The following is a 19,725-nucleotide window of genomic DNA, read 5'->3' as shown; positions in this document are numbered from 1 at the left end:
TCTTCTCTTCATGTGCCAGTATATTTATGCTTGTTCTGTAAGTTTCACTCCATGCATCTGAAGAAGTGGATTTTTTACCTACAAAAGCTTATGCCTAAATAAATCTGTTAGTCTTTAAGGTGACACTGGACTCCTCGTTGTTTTTGTGGAGACAGACTAACACGGCTACCACTCTGATAAGTGGAAAAGTTCTGATTTGCTAAATATGATTATCTGTTTATATGCATGTATCACTTTGTATCTGAAGTTATGAATATTGACTGTGTACTTGGATCTTACACGTGTTCCTGGGTGACACCCCCACCCCTCCACAATAGAATTTACATCAAGGCTACACAGCTATGTGTGGATGGCCCATCAAGAACACTCAGCCCTCAAAAAGGGCCATTGAAGAAACTCATCCCCTCCTGATAGTTCTTCCTGAGGATGCTTCAGACAGGGAAGGGCCAGTGATCACCCCTCCTGAGTCAGCAAACTGTGTAAGGACATGTGATATGCTCATGCGACTCTGGGCTCCAGCTTGGGTCAGTAACTTTCCACAAACAGGAGCTCTGGGCTTTGTTTGGGACAGTAAAATTCCAAGCACATGACAGAGGATATAAAAGACCCCTGAGTCATCTCTGGCAACACTGTGATTTTACCTGTACAGCTTATTCCCAATCCCACCCCCTGAAAACAAGCTGTACTGGCAAAATGCTGTTCTGCCTCTATAACTGCATCAGAGATCACACCACACCCTGACCGACAGGAATCTCTCAGCTAGACCTGGCTCTAGCGTTTGCCACGCTGACCTGGGGCACAAGACACACAGAATAAGAGAGGGGTTATAACACGACATAGGCTGTCTTCACTGGGGAAAAACAGGTATGTTTTTATATGGAGAGAAATACCTGGATTTAAAATCCTAATGTAGCCACGGCACAGGTAGTTTTTAACCTGCATGTGACCCCTGCAGGGTCAACACTATGTGCCCACTATACCGTGGGTTTACCCTAAGTCTCTCTCCCTATAACGATATAACCCTACAGAGCAGCCTATTGGGAAACTCCCCGCCTGCTCGCATCTTTCACTTTCACTTTCAGCAAGCCTCGAGCTGGGCTGGGTCGGAGCTGGTGTCTTGGCTGCTGCTGCGGGGCCGTCGGGCCTGGATCAGGGTCGGAACCGGACCAGAACTTTGGGCTTGTGTCCTGCGAGCGGCCCGGGAACTCCCCAGAGCGGGGCGCGGGGGATCCATGGGGCGGGCACCCGGGGACACGGCGGTGGCACCGGGCTCGCTCGGGCCAGCAGCAGGACCTGGAGGATGCGCTGAGCTGTAGATGTCAGATTCGATGCCCTACGGGGGGCAGAAGCATCCGGGCTCCGCGGTCTGTTCTCGGGACCATGCTCCGGGTAAGTGGCTCCCAAAAGCTCCTGAAATAAAATGGAGCCAACAGATCGGCCCTGCCCCGCAAACCCGGCAGAGACACGGGGGGAGGTTTGGGGGTGCGGGTGGGGTGGGGAACGGTAGGGGGAGGGATCGTGGGAATCTACTGTGACTAATAAAATCCCAGGAAGCTGAATTTTTTACATTTATCCGTTTTACTAACGCAAACTACACGCTGTGGAGTTTGAGGTGGTTTATTCCTTGTTCAAGAAAATCTCTCTGCATTTTAGAAGCTGTTGGACTCCATCTGGTGGAAACAGCAAAGGACAACAAAAATGAATATTCAAAATAAAACTTTTCCTCCTTAATTTAGTAGGAAAAAAATACAGCTGGGAGATATTTGGTTTGTTCTCATCAGCGGATACTCAGCCTGGAGCTTGGGGGGGGGGGTGTTCTAAGTGGATTGACTTTTCATTATGTAGATTGGAAGAATTTTGTTTTTTTTAACGGACACTGATTTTAAAAAGTCCTCCCAGAGTTCCCAGGGCTGTAAGGACCTAAGGGACAGGCCAGCACAGGGAATAACACTTGGCCCACACGGAAGCTGGGATGCTGGGTCTCAGTTTGGGGCTTTCCATGGCCAATCATATTTCAGTCCTTCCATTTTGGGGGTCACAGTGTAAATTGAAATGGGGGGGACAGACAGCTCAGTGGTTTGAGCATTGGCCTGCTAAACGCAGGGTTGTGAGTTCAATCCTTGAGGGGGCCATTTAGGGATCTGGGTCAAAAATATGTCTGGGGATTGGTCCTGCTTTGAGCAGGGGGTTGGATTAGATAACCTCCATATGTCCCTTCCAACCCTGATAATGAAAGACACTGGTGCTAATTTCAACAGTATTCCAAGTACTCAGCAAAACACGCCATGGGTAAAAGGGAAAGAGAATATACTGGAAGAAAAAGGAAAATGATTTCCAAGTGGCTAACAGGGTATCCCCCGTGCTTCTGGATTTAGAAAAGTCAGAACAGAAGGCAGCTTTACCTGAAATGTCAAAGTCCACAGTCTATGAATCCAACCCCATCACTGTGATCCACATGATTAGACCCAAACTGAGCTGAGCACTCACATGATCCAGGGATGGAGGATCGTGTCCCAAGTCTGTAAAGGCTGGATTGTAGCTAGACTAGTGTCAGTAGAATTCTTCCAGGTTTAAATGAGAGCAGAGTTTGACCCAGAATGTGGAGAGTGGTAGTAAGGGTCTGATAGGCGAGCAGCAGACACCACCAATTTGGTCCTCTTCCTGTAGTCTCTCTATACAAATACACATCACACATCATTTGAAAGCTTTGTATGTCCACTTTAAGATGAAGTATGATGTGGAGCTGTCAAGTGGTGCCATTAGCACAGAAACAGAGAGAAACAGTGACACCATAAAGACATTAAATGACCTCTGAAATTTGCATTTGTTTCTGTTAGTTGAATGACTGTATTTCAAGAGATAAAATTTGATTTCTTTGTGACTTCAAAGCATCACAGCAATACCCTAAAGGATAAAACAAAATATGATGATAAGCTTGTATAAGTATCATGGAAAAGTAATAGCGCTGGTAACATTTCTAATCAACATCATTATCATCTTGTTCATCACTATGATCTCCGTTGAATGTGCTTGTGCTACCAAAGGCTCCTGTGCCTTGGCTTGTTCACAGTTCTGTCCAGGGAAGATTGTTCTGGCTACAGACACAGTTAACTGTTCAACAACCCCTGCTGGTACAGGCACAGATAAAGACATGTCGAAGATCCGATGCCATTTAAAGTACAGTAGTTCATCATCCACATTTTTTCATCCACATTGCAATGGTGAGCTGATATCTGGTTGGGAGAGGACATCCAAATCTTTGTTTGTCAAGATGATCTTTGACACGTTCTTCAAAATTCTCTTATGGTGAGATTTTGGCCAGTGACTTGTCCTTTTTGATGGGTCGATTGAGATACAAGGAATTCGGTTCTCTGTGGATCTCCCTTTCTTTCTCATGCTGGTCAGACAGGACTGCTACCAACTTCCTTGCTGCAGAATTTGTGGCTTGTCCATCACTTTCTCCCAGTTTGGCAAGATCTTTGAAGTGGTGAGTGCTCTTTGTTTTGATCACATTAAACACAGAGTTCCCCCTCCCAATACTAAATAGGGATGACACAGTGACACATCCTGTTACTGTGTGTGCAGCAGGAGGTATGTGGCAGAAGTCATGAATAAGTGTGTCGCAAATCGTCTGCACAGGTCTGAAGTGACTCTGGGCAGTTTTGCTGGTATTGGTGCCTATTTCAATCTGGTTTTGGAAAATAGTGAGCAGCAAGGAGCAAAGCCATGGGTGGTGGGTGAACCACGGGCTCAGGGAGGCTGGGCTCTGGCCACCCGCCCTTTCTGCCTGGGGTCCTGTCCCCCTGGCCCCCCTGACCTGGAGCACTCAGTGGGCAGGCAGCGCAGCCCCCAGCCCTGGAGCGCCAGGCGGGCAGGTGATGCAAACCCCGGCTCCAGCCGCCTGAAGTCCCTGTCTACGGGCCGGCCCCCAGTAGTCCCAGCCAAGGGCAAGGGCGTTGGAGCTCTTCCAAAAGTCGGGGGGGCAGGGGACCCTGCCCGAGGCGAAAGCAGCCCCCTGCCCATGTCCTGGGCCCCTTGCCCAGGGCAAGTGGAAGGACCCAGGCTCCCCACAGCTGCCCATGCAGCTCTCCCCGACCCAGATCCAGCTGGGGGGAGGCCTCGGATCCACAGCCCGGCCATGATAAGAGCAGGGCGGGCAGCTGTGGGGATCAGTGGTGGACCCCTCTATCTGCCTGCGGTGCAGGGGGCTTGAGGAGCACCCGGCCGTGTCCCTGCCCCCCGGTACAGGTGGAGGGTCTGTGACTCTGCAGCTCCTCAGCGTGGCTGGGCTGCAGCTCTCGAGGCCTCAGCCTCCGGCCCCTCTGGTCGGGTCAGGGATTGCCGTGTGGGCAGCTGTGGGGAACCGGCGTGGAGTCGCGGACCCTCCGGCTGCCCTGGTCGTCCGGGACATGGCCAGGGGCTGCTCTCAGCCCTCTGCACCCCAGGCCGGTGGAGGGTCCACTGCAGCTCCCCACCGCTGCCCGGGCTCCCCCACTTTCAAAAGGTGGGAGGACTATGGCCTCCTGGCCCCCGGTTCTGGTACCACTGGCCTGTGGCCCCAGCCACATGGGAAGGAGCCGCCGCAGAGCGCGGTAGGAAGCAGCAGGGGACGTGGGGGTGGAGTGTGGGCGGGTCCATGCAGGCAGTTGAGATGGGCTTTGCCTTCCCCTGCCTTTGATACCCGACGCCCAGGAGCAAATCATCTGTATGAGGTGATCTAATTATTGTGGTTCCTTGGACACCAAGAGACACAAAAACCATATCAGCACATAGAGCAGATAGATCATCCTTGTGTCTGTTTCCTCTTGAGCACTGTATGAGTCTTGGGCTCCTTCAGTGCCTCTACTGGTCATGGACTTTGTACTTCACCATTGGAAATGCCTCCAGCAAGAAGGAGTGTGTGTGCTGGGTGAGAAGGAGTGTGTGTGCTGGGTGTGTTCCTACACTCGCAGGTGCATCTTGAGCCATATATTCACAGAGAATTTTACAAGTCACGGCCTGTTGGAAACCACGGTTAGAAACTTTTCCCATGGAGGCCCAGGGCACCCACCAATCAGCTGGTATTTCTTGCATCCAGCCTTAGATCCTGTCCAATATCGTCTTTCTGCAATTTCATAGTTACTGCTGTCATATCTGTCAAAGATTCAGTTACAGAATTAACTTTGTCAGATCCTTTTAGGACCTGCCTCAAGTACTCAGCAGCCGATTCATTGAATGGGCGGAATTTGTCTCCAGGCATCATGTGCATGACTGCCAAGGCATCTCTGATGTACACTGTGGTTCCTTTGTTGCATGCTCTTAGCTCATGGCACTAGTGTTGTGATAATTTGGGAACAGATGAATACTGCACACTCTGCAATTGAGAGGCAACTTCTTTGAATATCTTCTGAAGGATGATACTTGTTGGCTGAATTACATACCTCTTTATCAGCAGCCAAAGGAAAAACCCAGCACCAACTGCACCCCAAAGTAGCTGACCTCTGTAAGCTACACTGTCCCGGTTTAGGGTAATATTGTGTGGCTTTTATTTTGGCTGTTTCAGACTGAAGGATTGGAGCAGCATTATACAAAACCACTTGTTCATTTGAAAGCTGTTCATCAAGCTCATTTGCCAGAAGAACATCTACAAAACACTTGGATGCCTTATGTTCCTGCTTCACAGGACTAGCAGCTTGGATAGCATCGGTTAATGGTATTGTGTTGCACAGAACAAGGGAAGACTTACCTTGCCTATGCTGTGCATGGAATGAAACTGCAGAACCATCGTGTTTTTTCTAATCTTACCTGTATACTGCTAGTAGTGGTCAGCCAGTGACCAGTGTGAGACTGATCTGGTCAGTAAATTTCAAGTCAAAATACAGACAGCTATTATCACTTGTGAAATACATTGACAATTAAGAATATACAATGTGAAAAGATTTCATGTCAGTATATTGGAAAATGGTGATTTTTGCCATATGCTAAACACCTTAATCATTTCTGGAAAAAAACAAAACTTGCCCATGCAAAGCCAATAAAAATCTTGTAATACGTTCCCCTTTAGTAGCTTTAAGCAATAGCCATCACATTAAGAAGTTGAAATTAGCTTAAACAGAAAGGTGAACTGTCAGGCTGGAAGGAGGTTGCTAGTGGAGTTCCTCAGGGATCGGTTTTGAGACCAATCTTGTTTAATCTTTTTATTACTGACCTTGGCACAAAAAGCGGGAATGCGCTAATAAAGTTTGCGGGTGACACAAAGCTGGGAGGTATTGCTAATACAGAGAAGGACCAGGATATCATAGAGGAAGATTTGGATGACCTTGTAAACTGGAGTAATAGTAATAAGATGAAATTTACTAGCGAAAAGTGCAAGGTCATGCATTTAGGGATTAATAAATTGGGGACGCATCAGTTGGAAGTAGCAGAGGAGGAGAAGGACCTTGGAGTATTAGTTGATCACAGGATGACTATGAGCCACCAATGTGATATGGCCGTTAAAAAAGCGAATGCGGTCTTGGGATGCATTAAGTGAGGTATTTCCAGTAATGATAAGGAGGTGTTAGTACCATTATACAAGGCACTGGTGAGACCTCATCTGGAATATTGTGTGCAGTTCTGGTCTCCCATGTTTAAGAAGGATGAATTCAAACTGGAACAGGTACAGAGGAGGGCTACTAGGATGATCTAAGGAATTGAAAACCTGTCATATGAAAGGAGACTCAAAGAGCTTGGCTTGTTTAGCCTAACCAAAAGAAGGCTGAAGGGAGATATGATTGCTCTTTATAAATATATCAGAGGGATAAATATCAGGGAGGGAAAGGAATTATTTAAGCTCAGTACCAATGTGGACACAAGAACAAATGGACATAAACTGGACATTAGGAAGTTTACTCTTGAAATTAGACGAAGGTTTCTAACCATCAGAGGAGTGAAGTTCTGGAACAGCCTTCCAAGGGGAGTAGTGGGGTCAAAAGACATGTCTGGCTTCAAGTCTAAGCTTGATAAGTTTATGGAGGGGATGGTGTGATGGGATAGCCTAATTTTGGCAATTAATTGATCTTTGATTATTAGCGGTAAATATGCCCAGTGGCCTGGGATGGGATGTTAGATGGGGTGGGATCTGAGTTACTACAGAGAATTCTTTCCTGGGTGTCTGGCGGGTGAGTCTTGCCCACACGCTCAGGGTTTAGCTGATCGCCATATTTGGGGTCGGGAAGGAATTTTCCTCCAGGGCAGATTGGCAGAGGCTCTGGAGGTTTTTCACCTTCCTCTGCAGCGTGGGCACAGGTCACTGGAGGATTCTCTGCACCTTGAGGTCTTTAAATCATGATTTGAGGGATAGCTCAGTGGTTTGAGCATTAGCCTGCTAAACCCAGGGTTGTGAGTTCAATCCTTGAGGAGGCCACTTAGGGATCTGGGGTAAAAATTGGTCCTGCTAGTGTAGTGAAGGCAGGGGGCTGGACTCGATGACCTTTTGAGGTCCCTTCCAGTTCTAGGAGATTGGTATATCTCCAATTATTACCTTACCTTAGACATAGGTTAGGGGTTTGCTACAGGACTGGGTGGGTAAGATTCTGTGGCCTGCGTTGTGCAGGAGGTCAGACTAGTTGATCATTAAGGTCAGAAGGGACCATTAAGTCTATGAGTCTATGATTAAACACTTTAGTCACAGTCATGTTGCAGTGTGTCTGGAACTGTGGAAAAAGTGACACTTTCTCATTTTGGTACCATTGTTTCACCTCGCCTACCGGCTTACGGCACCATTTGACAGCTCCACATCATACCCCAGCTAAACATACATGAAATAAGCTTTCAGATGATCTCTGAAGTTGGTGTATGTAGCGTGGGCACAGTAAACTCCCAAAATATGGCCCTTCTTAGAGAATTGCTTCGCAACAACTGGTCAGAAGCTGATCCTCTCAAGTCCTATTGAAATAAATGGCAAAACTCCTGACAACACTTAGACATCACATTTGGGTCTTGCAAGGCTGCAGAAAAGACCTTTAGATTCCAGGTTAGCCTCCTCACAGTCTGACTTTGAACATGCTTTCCCCGCACACAGACAGGCTGCAGCTCCAGCTGCGCCCTTAGTTCAGTCTTGGTCTGCTACACAGAGCGTGGTGAGGTTGTGCAGGGTTTCTTTAAAACTGTAGCAGGAGGAACCAGGAAGCAGATGGGGCCGGGGAAGGCTCTAGCTAGCCGCAGAGATGTTGTTATTTTCCTTGTTCTAATGGCTCCTTGTTCAGTGTCAGGAGAGAGCAACTCAGCACATGACGCTTATACCCAGACACGAGTGAGGCACATGTTCATGGGTCACTGAAGTTATTGCAGTAACATGCAGTGTGTGAACGCTGCTTCCTACTGCAAAGGAGACATCAAAAGACACTTAAGGGGCCTGATCCTGCAGGGTGCTGAGCACTTCCTGAACGGTGTCCCCAGCTCCTGTTGATTTCAGAGGTGTCTCTGTAGCGGTGTGAGAGAGGAGATGGAAGCTGCTCCGTATACACTGGCACTCGGTGCATCCGGGTGAGCGTTGAGAAGAGTTTGCTAGGAGTGTTGTCACTATTGAATCCCCACCTTGAACTTGAGCGACTCAAAGGGCTTCAGGCAAAAGCATCACACCACTAATCAGTGCCACAGTGCTACCAGTCCCTCCCCGTCTGCTACTGAACCTGCATGATATGAATCAGAAACTTTCTTCTCTTCTTCCCTAAAGATTTTTGTGGTTTTCTTGATAACACAACTACCTCATTCAGAAGCTCTACAATGCGACCTGGGCGAATATGAAATAAATGGCGAATGCTGTCCCATGTGCAGTGCAGGTAGGTCTATCTGATTGCTTCTTTAAAAATCATGACCCTTCCCTAGAGAGTCCAGTTGTCCGGCCTCCTCCGGAGACCTTGCTCACCTCTAGTACTGTGAATGTAACTGGTGGTGAGGACACAGCTCTGGCCATGTAAACATCTCATTGCTTGTTACTCACCTGTCAATGGAGGACATAGGGAGGATGGTTCCTGTAGCCTGGGACACGGGATCCAGAAGGAGACGTACTGTGATACTTTGGGCAAGCCTGCAGCTGGGCCTGCCCTGCTCCGTGTCTAGTCCTTGCTCCTGCTGTGTCCTAGCCCTGCTCCAGCCGGCTTCCAGTCCTGACCCCACCCTGTCCTGGCTTTGGACCCCCACCCGGACCCTTGGCTGCGCCTCCCGACTGTGACTCTGGTTAACCCTTTGGCTTCTGACCATTGGCTGCGCCTTCTGACTACAACCCCACTTTACCCTCCAGCTCCGGCACTCGGCTTCTGTCACTCCAGCACTGACCGTTGGCTTGTTCCTGGACCCTGCCCCGCTGGGCCCAGCTCTAACCAGTCGGCTGAACTCTCGTTTCAATCTCTAGGCCTGACTGCCCAGGACCCAGATCTCTGCCCTGATTGACTGTAACAGTCAATACACTGTCCCCATTAGGATTCACTGTATTCACCCTTTGCCCTGCATCCGGGATCCCCCAGCCCTTCCCCAGCCCCTCTCAGTCACCTTGTATCAGGAGCCTACTGATCATTCCTCTGCACAGGGACCTCTGCCAGCCCCGCCCCAGCCACAGCTCTGCCCCAGGCAGCTGTCCAGCAGGCTGCTCTGGACACCAGCACTGCCCCAGCCCCTCACATCTCAATCTACCTCTTACAGTAGGATAGGCCTGGCCACAGGCAGCCACCTGACTTCCTTAGTCCCCTGGTGCTTTCTGGTCATAGGATCCCTCCAGTCACTGGCTTCACCTGAGGATTCTCCACCCCCTTAGGAGGAGCTACAGTGCTCAGAACTGCATCTTTAAAGGGCCAAGATCCTGACTAGGCACAGTGGGGGGACACACGGATCTGTCAAAGGTGCCGTGTCCATTAGAGATTGTCTGAGCATGACTGTACTAGGGATCCTACTGATAAGGCAGGGGTGTGAGTTCTGAGATTGTTTCTGTCTGTGCTGTACCTGTGTTGTGCAGAAATAGAGGATTTCAGGTCTGGCAATCTAGTTCTGAGACATTTACCTTTTATTTCTAGTGGTGGTGTGTGCAACATGTAAAATCCATACACATAATCTGTGCATTTGTCATGCACAATTACCTGCTTTTGCAATCTCTGTTTCAATGCATTAAACAGATTAGCCTGGTTTACAGAGGAGCTAATTGTTTTGTTTGCTTAGGGAGCAGGGTGCTCAAACATTGTAAACCAAATAGCAGCACAACTTGCATGCCCTGTGTGGACGACACTTATACAGAGCATCCCAATGGCCTAACAGAATGCATGAGATGTAAAGTCTGCGATGCTGGTAAGGAAGCTGGTCTGTGTGTGTGTGTGGGGGGGCGGGCTGGATTTTAATTAGCTTTTCTGAGTTGTCTCCCCTGGCCCACGCATACAAAAGCAGCCTAGTTGTTTGGACCCAGGACTGGAAGTCAAGAGACCTGGGTTTTGTTCACAGCTCTCTTACTGAGTTCCTTGCAATCTCGGGGAAATCACTGAAGTGGAGATTTCTGGGACAGTGCATGGGCTTCAGTCGCACATGTTCTACTGATTAAAGGCTCTGGAATCATCCAGGGAGATTCTTCTCAGCAGGAAAGTGGATCTCTAGATTTAGCAGAAGTAGAACAAACACAATAAACAATAATTATAATCAAACATTTCAGATGGTATCCTTTGTCCTAGAGCAGCAGCTCTGCACCCTCAAGATCAGTATTGTACACGGGGAAGGTTATAACCTTCCCTTTCAGATCCTGAGCAGTGGCTGAGGAACATGCACGTACCTCAGGAGATGGGAGTGACATGAGTGACAGTAAGCAACCATTGTGCTCCTCTGCTCCTGGAGCAGGGGCGGCTCTAGGATTTCCGCCGCCCCAAGCAGGGCAGCACGCTGCGGGGTGGTGCCCTGGCGGTCGCTGGTCCCATGGCTCCGGTGGACCTCCTGCAGACGTGCCTGTGGAGGGTCCGCTGGTCCTGCGGCTACAGTGGACCTCCCGCAGGCATGCCAGCGGATGCTCCACGCGGGACCAGCGGACCCTCGCAGGCACTTCTGCGGAGGTCCAGGGACCAGCGGACCTTCCGCAGTCATGCCTGCGGGAGGTCCACGAGCCGCCTGCCGCCCTCCGCGCTGGGGTCTGGAGCCGGCCCTGTCCTGGAGCCATCAGAGTCTGGTCCCCAGCATGAATTAGAGCAGCCTGCAGGCTGCTCTAGTTTACACCAGCTGCCTATGGCCCCAAAGGCCGTCCCAGCACATGGAGATCAGCTGGGCAGCCAGGAGGAGGGGTTGTGTAGCAGGTGTTATGACCACTCCGAAATCCCCCTACAGTTGACTGCTCCTCCAGTGACCAGGTGGATTGGAGGTTGAAGTCCTTTATATGTGGCTACTGGGAGCCTCATTCTTCACCACCTTTGTCATTATTCACACCTGTGCAGATGAATGCAGAGTGGGTGCAAAGCACAATCTGAACGGCAGTTGAGTAGAGAACGCTGATTTGGTATCATTTTGCATGCACCCTTTGCACAGATGTAAATACAACACAAGGTGCAGGGCAGCAGAGAATCAGGCTCCAGATGGTTCTGTTTACATGGCAACACTTGTAAAATGGAGTCATCATAACAAACCCTTCTAGCTCCTGTACCCTGTACCACGGATCAGCAAGGACTAGGGGTGCACATCAGGTTTTCTATCTGTTCTGTTTAGTTCCCGTGTAAATGTATTTGTGATGCATAGAACTTTCCTTTAGGAGCCAGACTGATGGCAAAAGAAAAATGCACGTATACGAAGAACACCGTGTGCGGCTGTGCCCCGGGCGATTTCTGCAGCCACCCTGCAGGCCTGGACTGTGAAATGTGTAGTGCCTCCACCATCTGCCTCCCTGGCTTTATGGTGAAAGAACATGGTAAGGCAACATAATTTCTGTAATGCCAAAGCAAATCTCTGCAGTCACAGACTGAATCTGGAGCAGGGCAAACTGGCTGAGATCCAGGGCAGATTGATGAGGGGGTGATGCTGGTGAGCTGGGGAAGCAGCCGGAAGAGTGGCTGTGCTGTAGATGGCCCCACCTCATTGAAGGAGCGTGACTGCCGTTTGTAACGCCGTTGCACAGCTCCAGGGTGGTGTCAGAGCAGGTGCTGAGCTGGATGCCCAGGTAACAGCTGTGGACAACTTCTGTCCATCTGTGCCTGGCGAGACGCCTCTGCCCTTTCCTCCCTAAGGCAGGAGTCTCCGCTGAACTGTGCTCTGCCCGGGGCCACCCTTAGGACCATGCATAATGCTGCAGCCTGCTGACGGAGCGGAGTTGCCTGTTGGTCACTTGTAGGAATCGGTTTTGACCTACAGAGACAGAAATGGTTTGGGTCCTGATGCCTCTGTCCCAGCACACACTGCCCCAGCTGCGCTCAGCAGAGGCGCTCAAGCTGGAGCTCCCTCAATATACATGGGGGGCAGGGGCATGGGAGCGAGGAAGCTGCTGGGGGTCCTCCACTCTGGAATTGCTATTCCCTGCCGTGGGCCCTGCCCTAGAGCTGGGCTCTGTTCACCTTCCAGGCCAGACACAAAGCTGCCATCTCCCTGTGAAACAAGCATGAAATATACAGGGGCAAAGTTCAGTGTGTCACAGGCTGTGAGGAGCTGACTCCTCTGTGTGTCATTGGACACTCACATGATGCTCTTGCAGGCAGCACTTTGCATGAGGCCGTGGGTTTGTACTCACACATGTCGGCAGCCCACCTACGCAGCAGCAGAGTGCAGTGTGAGTTCAGCTGCAGCTTGCACACCAGAAACAGCTCCCTCAAGCCCGTCTTTGGGCACAGAATTCAGTTAGTAAGACAAGTGTGAACACACCCCTTTTGGAGCTCCCATAGTGCTACAGACTTGTTCAGCAACACCTTTTCCTACTGGTGCAGAATCCCCGTTAATTACACTGGAGTACATCAGTGCTGTAGACACGTAAGTGCCTTTAGAGAGAGAATGGGTGTGGATCCAGGCCATGGTCCATTGTGAAGGCTTTTGATGATGGGCACATAGACTCATAGACTTTAAGGTCAGAAGGGACCATTATGATCATCTAGTCTGACCTCCTGCACAATGCAGGCCACAGAATTCCACCCATCCACTTCTATAACAAACCCCTAACCTATGTCTGAGTTATCGAAGTCCCCAAATTGCGGTTTGAAGACCTCAAGCTGCAGAGAATCCTCCAGAAAGTGACCCGTGCCCCATGCTGCAGAGGAAGGCAAAAAACCTTTTCCCGACGCCAAATATGGCGATCAGTTAAACCCTGAGCATGTGGGCAAGACTCACCAGCCAGCACCCAGGAAAGAATTCTCTGTAGTAACTCAGATCCCACCCGATCTAACGTCCCATCACAGACCACTGGGCGTACTTACCTGCTGATAATCAAAGATTAATTGCCAAATTAATTGCCAAAATTAGGCTATCCCATCATACCATCCCCTCCATACATTTATCAAGCTTAGTCTTAAAGCCAGACATGTCTTTTGCCCCCACTACTCCCCTTGGAAGGCTGTTCCAGAACTTCACTTCTCTAATGGTTAGAAACCTTCGTCTAATTTCAAGTCTAAACTTCCTAGTGTCCAGTTTATATCCATTTGTTCTTGTGTCCACATTGTTACTAAGCTTAAATAATTCCTCTCCCTCCCTAATATTAATCCCTCTGATATGTGAGTTCCAGACTAACCAAAAGTACCTCATGGTTCTTTGCTCTAATACAGAGGTTGGCAAACTTTTTGGGCTGAAGGCCACATCTGGGTGGGGAAATTGTATGCAGGGCCGGGGCAGGGGTTGAGGTGTGGGAGGGGGTGCGGTGTGCAGGAACGGGCTCAGGGCAAGGGATTGGGGCAGAGGAGGGGTGCAGGGTGTATGAGGGGGATGAGGGCAGGGGTTGGGGAGCAGAAGGGGTGTGGGGTGCAGCAGGGGCTCAGGGCAGGGGTTGGGGTGCGGGGTATACAAGGGGGATCAGGGCAGGGAGTTGGGGTGCAGGAGGGCTGCAGGGTGTACAAGGGGGATCAGGGCAGGGAGTTGGGGTGCAGGAGGGGTGCAGGGTGTACGAGGGGGCTCGGCAGGGAGTTGGGGTGCAGGAGGGGTGCAGGGTGCAGGCAGGTGGCTTAGGGCAGGGAGTTGAGGGGCAGGGTGCAGGTGGGGTTTGGGCTCTGGCCCGGTGCCGCTTACCTAAAGCGGCACCGGGGTGGCAGTGGCACACACCGGGGCCAGGGCAGGCTCCCTGCCTGCCTACCTTGGCCCCATGCTGCGCCGCTCTGAGAAGCAGCTGGAACCACGTCCCTGCGCGGCCCCTGGGGGAACAGGGGCCCAGCACTCCGTGTGCTGCCCTTGCCACGCCTCCATTCCCGGCCAATGGGAGCTGCGGGGGGCGGTGCCTGGAGGAAAGGGCAACACACGGAGGCTTCTGTCCCCCAGGCCACAAGAACGTGGTGCCGGCCGCTTCTGAGAGCAGTGTGGGGCCTGTGGCACCACAGGGGGCAATCCCGTGGGCCAGATCCAGAGCCCTGATGGGCCAGATCCAGCCCATGGGCCGTAGTTTGCCCACCCTGGCTCTAATAACTAATGAGCTTGACTGTCCAGCCAGGCGTGTGCTTCGAAGGTGGATACTGAATGGGGTGATGTGAGCATAATGCCCTGAGAGCCTGGCACTTTGAGATGCTGGAATGGGAGCTGCTGTCGAGAAGCAGAGTGTGTGGTGTTGTTCCATTCACACATCATCCAAGCTGTTCAGTAGCATTTCTACACTGTGAGAGAAAGGGAGGTTGCAGAGAAGTGCAGGAAAAGGCAAACAGGCGCCTTACAATGACACTCTAGGAAGGGACCTCATTATGTCAGTGTCAACAGATGATGGGGGGAGGCAGCCCGCCAGGAGTCCAGAAACCTGTGGGGCAGCCAGGCTTCTGGCATGGAGCAGCCTGCAGAGCTGAGAGACCGGGCTCTCAACTCCCCACACTGCCCCTCTTAGGTCAGTGGAAACCCTCCTGGTGAGGACATGCACCACTGGCCCAAGGAGGGTAGTGTGGACATGCACCACCGGAGTAATTACTGCAGTGGCTGTAAATCAACCTAATATACACCTAGGTCTGCAAGTCCAAGTCCCAAAACCTGAGTGTCCTCCCCCCTGTTCCCCCTACCAGGGCCATATGGAATTGGAGGCTTCAGAATAAAACTTCACATACATGACAGTGTCCTATGATAGTTGTTATATTTGCATTTCCAAGCTCTTTCCAAAGGTAATAAAATGATCTCCAGGCTATATTCAGGTATCATTTCATCCAGCCCTGAAATGTGGCCATAAGCGGGCGGAAGCAGACAGCTATTTAGGAGTTCACAGTCTTGCACCAGGTTAGGTCAGAAGGTGAAGAATATTATATTCAGTTAATTACAAGTGGAGTGTAGGTAAGTGGGATATAATTCCTCAAACAGGAATTTGGTTAGGAGATGTGTATATGGGATTTCCAAGGCACAGAGACCTCAGGTTTCCATCTGATATGAAAGCCAGCAGCACCTCAGCTTCTCCTTGCATCAGTGTATCTGTCTACTTACATGACCCATCACCATAGTGTTTGGACACCTGGGATAGAATTAGTAGGTGGCAGAATCACTTCCAGACACATTTTGGGGTGTAATCCTGGCCCCTCTGAAGACAATGGATTGAGAGAGTGTCCCAGGATTTCACCCATGTCTCCCAGCCAGCACCTGCTTAGCCTGTGAGCACGGACCACATCCCAGCATAAGTTGGTAGCGCGGCAGGATAAGTCCTAAATATTTTCAAATTCCAGCTGCCTTATCTGCATTCAGTGTCTTTTGGGCATTTAACCCCCTCACTGCTGTGTTCTGTTGCAGCTTTTGTGCTATTACACAACTTGGCACCATTATTTTGAGTCTGACTGTTCCTTTTTTGATATTGGCCCTTGTAATAGCCCAGGTATGTGGGGAGCAGGAGGTGCATTTTCCCCCATGTACCTGTGCTCTATGAGTACTGACGGATTTAAGTACAGGGCAGGAATAAAACACCAGTGCAGATCTATTTTTAAAGTGCTAACTCCTGAACTGACCGAGGTGGGTCTGCAATGTGGTGGTGGTGGTGAGAGTGGGGAGATGTGGCTAGAGACCTTTCTGAATCAAAGCTCCTTTAGGCCCCACATTCAGGAAATAAACAAGTTATGTCGTCCTCTTTTATAGGCACAGAATTCAGAGACAACGTATGTGAGGTTTGCCCTGATGGAACCTTCTCGGCAACCAACATGTCACACACCTGTCAGCCATGGACCAAGTAGGTGACTCTGACTACCCATGGCCTTTTCCCTTGCACCGACTTTACACGCTGCCTTCTCTCCTTTCATTCATTATTATTTCTTTGTACCTGAATTTTGCGGCTATATCAGACCTGGTTAGAGATGCCCTGAAGTTGAGCAGCTGGGAAATGTAACCTTAAGCCAGCAAGCCTGTGAGCTGTGTGTTGGGGAATCCTTTCCCCAGGAATCCCTTTCTGTACCCTGGGCCCTCTCCGTGAGGACTGGATTCACCTCAGGGCTGTTTATAAACGTTACATGGGATGGCCAGTGGATTCCAACTGCAGCCCCCTCTGCCAGATCCTCCCTGCACAGAGCCCAGTGACATGGCGGAGAGACTGTGTGGAACCAGGCCCTGGGCCATACTGGGACTGGCCACCCGTGCAGTGTAACAGCCCCAGTTCCATGGCCAGAGAGCCCCGTGGCCACACAGCAGCGGGCAGAGTTTGCAAATATAAAGAGTTGAAAACCAGCCCCTCCTCCACCACGTCCTAAAGACCTTTCTGCCTCCTTGGCATGGGCAGCAGGGGGCCAGTTGAGCCCCTGACGCAGACTAGGTCAGTTCTGAGGCCTGCCAGTGGCCATGACCCCCTACAGGCCACTAATGAGGTGCAGAACTTCCCTGGCCATGCCCCCTTCCTGTCCCACAAACTGTGGGAAAGGACAGTAGAGCAATGGTGAATCTGGCCCTTCGGCTCAGGGTTTGCTCTGCAATGGATGATTGGCTGAGGAGTGCCCAAGTCAGCGTGGGAGCACCACTTCCTGTGCTGCCTGGGTACGTCAGTGACACCATCATTAAAAACACAGAACCCTACGCTGGGGTGTGGGCAGGTAAAAACTTCTGAGGTCAGTACAGTGAATTTATTGTATTTGTATTTTTCAGTCTCATCCTATATTCTGTCTGGGCCCTTGTAACTTAATTTTCCAATGTGCAGGCTTCTACTGCTCAAAGGGCCCAATCCTGCAGCCTTGAAATGAGTAGGAGTTTGGCCTGTCCACAGACTGCAGGATCAGGCCCAGAACCCGGATGGGGTCTTATCATATTTGATCCAGTATATTAAGGAATCCACCTGGTGGAATGACGGGAGCCCCGAGACGGTGAGAAGGCTGTGGATATGCTGACATATTTACTAACATGTCTCCTTTTATCTTAGATGTGAAGAGGAAGGGATGATAGAACAAAAGGCCGGGACAGTCACTTCTGATGCAGTTTGTGTAAAAAGAGGCCTTTCTCCCGCAGTGATAGCAGTGATAATTGTCCTTGCTCTCTTACTTTTGTCTGCATTTGCTGGAGCAGTGTACTTTTTATGGTGGAGGAAGAAGAGGAAATATGGATTAACACGTAAGTAAGAAAAGCGTGGGACCTGTGAAACCCGTCAAAGGGTCTCTAAAGGGGTCAGACTGGCAGAGTTTGTATTTGGCACATTGGTCTTTGTTTCACCCTGGAACATGCCAACCTGTAACTGGAATTGCCTCTTGAAAATGAGAATCCCTGTGAGACTCTAAATCTCTCTTCTTTACGGGGTTGCCTTTAATATCCGCTGGCCCTAAATTTGACCTACTTTGAGGTGAGCTGGCTGGTCCTAGGCCAGGGTGCTGTGCTATAGCACCAGCTGCAGTGAACATGCCCCCTGCCCAGCTCGGGAGGATCCTGTCCCTCCCCAACTCATGGCCAAAACCGGCCTTTTCCCAGGCCAGATTCCCCAGTGGCTAGAAATACCAGCTGTTCACATTCTCCAAACAACCTGGATCAGTTCTCCCGTGCTTATGATCTTTCCTGCTTGTATCTGATATGTGCATACAAAGTTCCGTTTTAATTTGCTGCGGGAGCAGTGATGTTAATGGAACGGGAGTTTGGACTCTACTCAGAACCTGTTATTGCTGCAGAAATAAGCGTCTCAGTTTTGCCCCATCATTTATCCACCAAGAGAAGAACATGTTCTCAGGTGCAAGAGAGAACGCTGGTTACTGGTTATAGCTGGGGACTGGAAATCAGGACTCTTGGATAATAGTCTCAGCTCTGCCGAGATGACCAGAGGTGTGAATTTTGGCAAATTGCTCAATTTCCCTGTGCCATAGAGTAGCTGTTTGACGCAATGCCTCCCTTTATAGGGCTGTGTGGCTTGCTGTTTGCAAAACACTTTGAAATCCTTAGAGGTTAGGTGCTGTATCAATGCAAAGCATTGTTAGAGCCCAAAATCACACTGGATTAGCATTGTCACCTAACCACCTTCCTCTCCCAGTAGGGTGATTCCTCAAGATGCCGCTAAGTGTAGTGGAAAGCGCAGTTACTGCTCAGGGGGGCCATGTTCTGTGGATGTGCACCCACATGGCCCCACTGAATCGCAGAGAGCTGTGCATGCGTCTAAGGGCAGGACTTTTCTATGGGACATTAATACAGAAACATCAATACAAAATGCAGCAGACTGTTTTCTGAACAGATTCCTTTTTCTTTGCAGCTGCACAGGAGACAGGGGTAAGTTGTCTGGTCTTTTATTTACTATGCACAAACACCTGGAGCAGAGGTTTGCTTCAGTTTCTTTGCCATGGCTATGTCGGGGGGGAGGGGGAGGGAGAGAGAGGAGCAAGTCACTAGAACATTATGGTCCAGATCCTCAAAACTATATAGGCTCTTAATGTCCATTGATTTTAAAGGTATTTAGGCTCCTGATTTCAATGGAAGTTTGGAGCCTAAATATCTTGGAGGATCTGGGTAATTATGCCTTACTTTCTGCATCTGTAAAATGGGAAAAATACCTACCTTAGGGGATATCAAAGACTTGACTCTTCCCCCCCTGCACACTCTGGTTGTGCAAGGCCCTGAAAGCAACAGAGCCAGTTACCTGGGCTGTGCATAAAGCTCTCCCGTCGGCGTAGTAGTGTCTTCACTAAAGCGCTACAGCAGCTCAGGTGCAGCTTTTTCAGGTGTAGACTTTTCCTTAAATTCATACCTCTGCTAGATACTAAGGGCTTGTCTACACTGGCTGGTAGCTACACCCCTTGTGGAGGTGAGTTTTTTAGAGTACTGGAAGAGCTCTGCCCCAGCGCTCTGCCGTGACCACACCAGTCACATTAAAGTGCTGCCGCAGCAGCGTTTTTACCGTTGCCTGTGTAGACTAGCCCTAAATCATGGACTCCGCAGAGATATCGGTTATACCAGTCATTACAACCATTTGTAACCTACTAACCCTGCTTTGTCCTCTGACTTGCAGAGGTGTTAATTGCCCACTTTGTTTAAATGGTTTATTGCAAGATGTCTTAACCTCCTGTGCTAGCTCAGTGGTTTGAGCATTAGCCTGCTAAACCCAGGGTTGGGAGTTCAATCCTTGAGGGGGCCACTTAGGGATCTGGGGCAAAAATTGGTCCTGCTAGTGAAGGCAGGGGGCTGGACTTGATGACCTTTCAAGGTCCCTTCCAGTTCTAG

At 50.1% G+C, this 19,725-nt stretch overlaps 1 protein-coding gene across 2 annotated transcripts in view; it reads left to right on the top strand.

Annotated features, from left to right (window-relative positions):
* The first annotated feature begins 204 nt into the window (after positions 1-204).
* TNFRSF14 (TNF receptor superfamily member 14) overlaps positions 205-19,725 on the top strand; it is a 36,215-nt gene continuing 16,694 nt past the window's right edge. Inside the window, exons 1-6 of one of the 2 annotated variants that reach the window (XR_005590310.1) lie at positions 205-1,389; positions 8,696-8,801; positions 10,171-10,296; positions 11,729-11,884; positions 16,192-16,282; positions 17,456-18,777. Coding sequence is in view for 1 of the 2 variants with exons in the window: in XM_039508741.1 (XP_039364675.1) it covers positions 1,381-1,389; positions 8,696-8,801; positions 10,171-10,296; positions 11,729-11,884; positions 16,192-16,282 (488 nt within the window). In the remaining variant the exon portion in view is untranslated. The remainder of the gene's footprint in view (positions 1,390-8,695; positions 8,802-10,170; positions 10,297-11,728; positions 11,885-16,191; positions 16,283-17,455; positions 18,778-19,725) is intronic. The other variant, XM_039508741.1, reaches the window with a different exon arrangement.

This window comes from Mauremys reevesii, linkage group 21, assembly GCF_016161935.1.
Source record: "Mauremys reevesii isolate NIE-2019 linkage group 21, ASM1616193v1, whole genome shotgun sequence".
Taxonomy (NCBI): Eukaryota; Metazoa; Chordata; order Testudines; family Geoemydidae; genus Mauremys; species Mauremys reevesii.
The sequence above is the reverse complement of the archived record's forward strand: the minus strand, read 5'-3'. Positions and strand labels throughout refer to the sequence as shown.